At 45.2% G+C, this 2,509-nt stretch overlaps 1 protein-coding gene across 1 annotated transcript; it reads right to left on the reverse strand.

The window, feature by feature from the left end:
- Nucleotides 1-326: 326 nt before the first annotated feature.
- Nucleotides 327-569, reverse strand: SPTSSB (serine palmitoyltransferase small subunit B; the record flags this gene model as incomplete). The annotated part of the gene is made up of 1 exon (XM_080349909.1): nt 327-569. One exon carries the CDS (start codon nt 567-569, stop codon nt 327-329), a length of 243 nt encoding a protein of 80 aa, XP_080206035.1.
- Nucleotides 570-2,509: the final 1,940 nt, after the last annotated feature.

Below are 2,509 nucleotides of genomic sequence, written 5' to 3' on the forward strand. Positions count from 1 at the left end.
GTTTGGCTGTTTCAAACATGCCAGTGTGATTAAATCAGGGTGCTAAAAGTGAGAACCGCTTGACTATTAGGTAAACGTGGCATCCCAGGTGATGTGTTTCATTATCACACAGCAAAAGCTGGCCTGTGTTTCACTGAACGGGGACTGTGCAGCCAGTAGTCACTGTATTATTCTGGTTTTCAGCTCTGGTAATTAAGCAAGCCATGGTCTGGAGGAGAAAATGGTATTTTCGTAACCGCAAAACTGCTGCAGAATAGATACGCAAAACTGAAGAAGACACCGCATGTCACAAGTTGCGAGAGCTGCTGGCCGCCACTCGGGCGAGTTCAGTTCATGATGGAAACGGTGCTCTCGGGCTGGCCCCCGAAGATCTGCGAGAAGAACTCCAGAGCCAGGCGGACGTGGATGGGGACGAAGACGTAAGCCGTGTACACCACCATAGCGAAAACAGTGACGGTGATGGTGTGGAACATGGACTGCTCCCAGGGCTCCAGCACGTAGCTGCAGGTGATCAGCAGGTACTGGTAGTACAGCCAGTAAATATAGTCCTTCACGCGCTTAATATCCATCTTCAGCTTGCAGGGGTTTTGAGAAGACGACCTGTAACGATAGAGAAGTCTGGATTACAGCTGCAGTGGAGACGAAGAACCTGGCACTGAAAAATGATGCAGTGACCATCGTCTCGAGTTTGACACCACGTGTAATTGTTATAGAGGAAAGTTCAAACAGAAATAACACATCGGTGCCATCGCCAGCCTCTGGAAAACAACCCTGAGCCGCAGCAACTGCTGCTCGCAGTTATTGAAACTCTATCACTTGGGCGCTCTCAGTTCCTACGTTCTCATTATGAGTGTGTTTTGCTATTCATTCTGCAGCAGGAATTAAAACTGCATTAGCTGCCAAAGGCACAGGGTTCGTGTGGAAGTCAGGGAGATACGCATTTAAATGGGAAGGCTTTGGGCTGGCTTCCATAAACGTGGATGTAAGACTCGTATGCTCTGGAATAAAGATGAGATTAAAATAACTGCTCTGTAAAAAACTCCTCTGCTTACTTCTGATAATAATTTTTATTATTCTGCGATTTTTGGGAAGAAAAGACAAGCTATGAAAGGGAGGGAAATAGTAATCTCAAATAGCATAAGAAGTTTTTTCAGCTCATTCCAAGGAAATAAGATACATTACAGATTAAAAGAGTATTTAATGGAAGTTACAAGTCTAGGAAATATTTTCCTCTCACCTAATATCTTTATGCATTCATTGTTCCCGTCTCCACACAGAAAAGAGGGAGGCTGAGCAGGTATTAACTAGGAAATGGGTTTTGCCTTCTACTGCTTTTTGTTAAAATTGCCTTTCAGTATTTTAAATAATCTTTAAATCCAGGCCAAAATCATCTACTTAGAGAAAATACAGAGACAGAAGGATAAGCAACCGTACAAGGTTTCATAGGGGGACTCCTGTATTTTGGGGGTTGAGTTTAAGGACACAGATGCTGGCCAGGTCAGCTCACAGTAAAAGGGAATACTGGAGATTTTAGTCCTGCTGGAAAACCCTCCAATATATCATTTTGTTCTATGCTTCTGTTGCCTAAAATACCAGGAACAGAGATGCCGGACAAGTCACGTCCCTCCAGTCTTGTGCTTGCACTGAGTTTTGGGCAACAGAAATTTTCTGTCCCTCGAGGCAACAAATACTCAAGTACCACTGGAAAATTTGCAACCTGTGATTAAAGTAATGATGGGCCACTGGTATAGGCCAAAGATATTACAATATTTATTTAGTGGTTTACTGCCTCTGGAGGCTGTATTGTATATTCTGATGGTATGTGGGTATTTGCTGAAGGCAAGACAGATTACCCATGAAAAGGAGCCCAGGTTTGTTTTGTGACAGCTTTACTTTGGTTACTGGTGTGTTAAATTTCTATCCGGCAGATGCACTGTTAAATGCACACAGCCTGATGGATCATATTTCTCCATCTTTCTTCCTTTAGGTCACTGGTACTGCCAGTCGCTAAGGTTCAACATTCCCGGATTACGCTGCAAACGGAGCATCCACCAGACCAGGTCTCACCTGGGGACACTGTCAGGTAGACTTTTACCCCTTGTTCTTTGGGAAGGCAACAACTGCAGGCTCACCCTGAGCCTGGCAGACTGTCTGGATGAATTTGCATTCCAAGTGCCTGCCCAATGCTGTTGATAAGGGACCTGGCTATCTTTGTTCCCCCTCTTCATCCATGTGCTGGCTCCTCTCCCAGCGTTTCCTCTCTCACCCCTCGGCGTTCTCTCCAGACCTTCTCACATCTGTTCCCCAGTTGCTCCTCAACTCTCAACACCCCCATGAATGCAACCTCTGTGCTGGCAACAAGTGCAGTGAAATTGTAAACACAGGGAGGGAGACTTGTTTGCGTTAGCAGAATTTTATGTGGAAAAACCTCTGTATTTGCCCCATCACCTACCCAGCCTTTATTTTCCCCCAGCCCCTCTTCTAGTGTCTTTTTTCCCCTCTATCTCCA

Source organism: Nesoenas mayeri, assembly GCF_963082525.1.
Source record: "Nesoenas mayeri genome assembly, chromosome: 9".
NCBI classification, from domain to species: Eukaryota; Metazoa; Chordata; class Aves; order Columbiformes; family Columbidae; genus Nesoenas; species Nesoenas mayeri.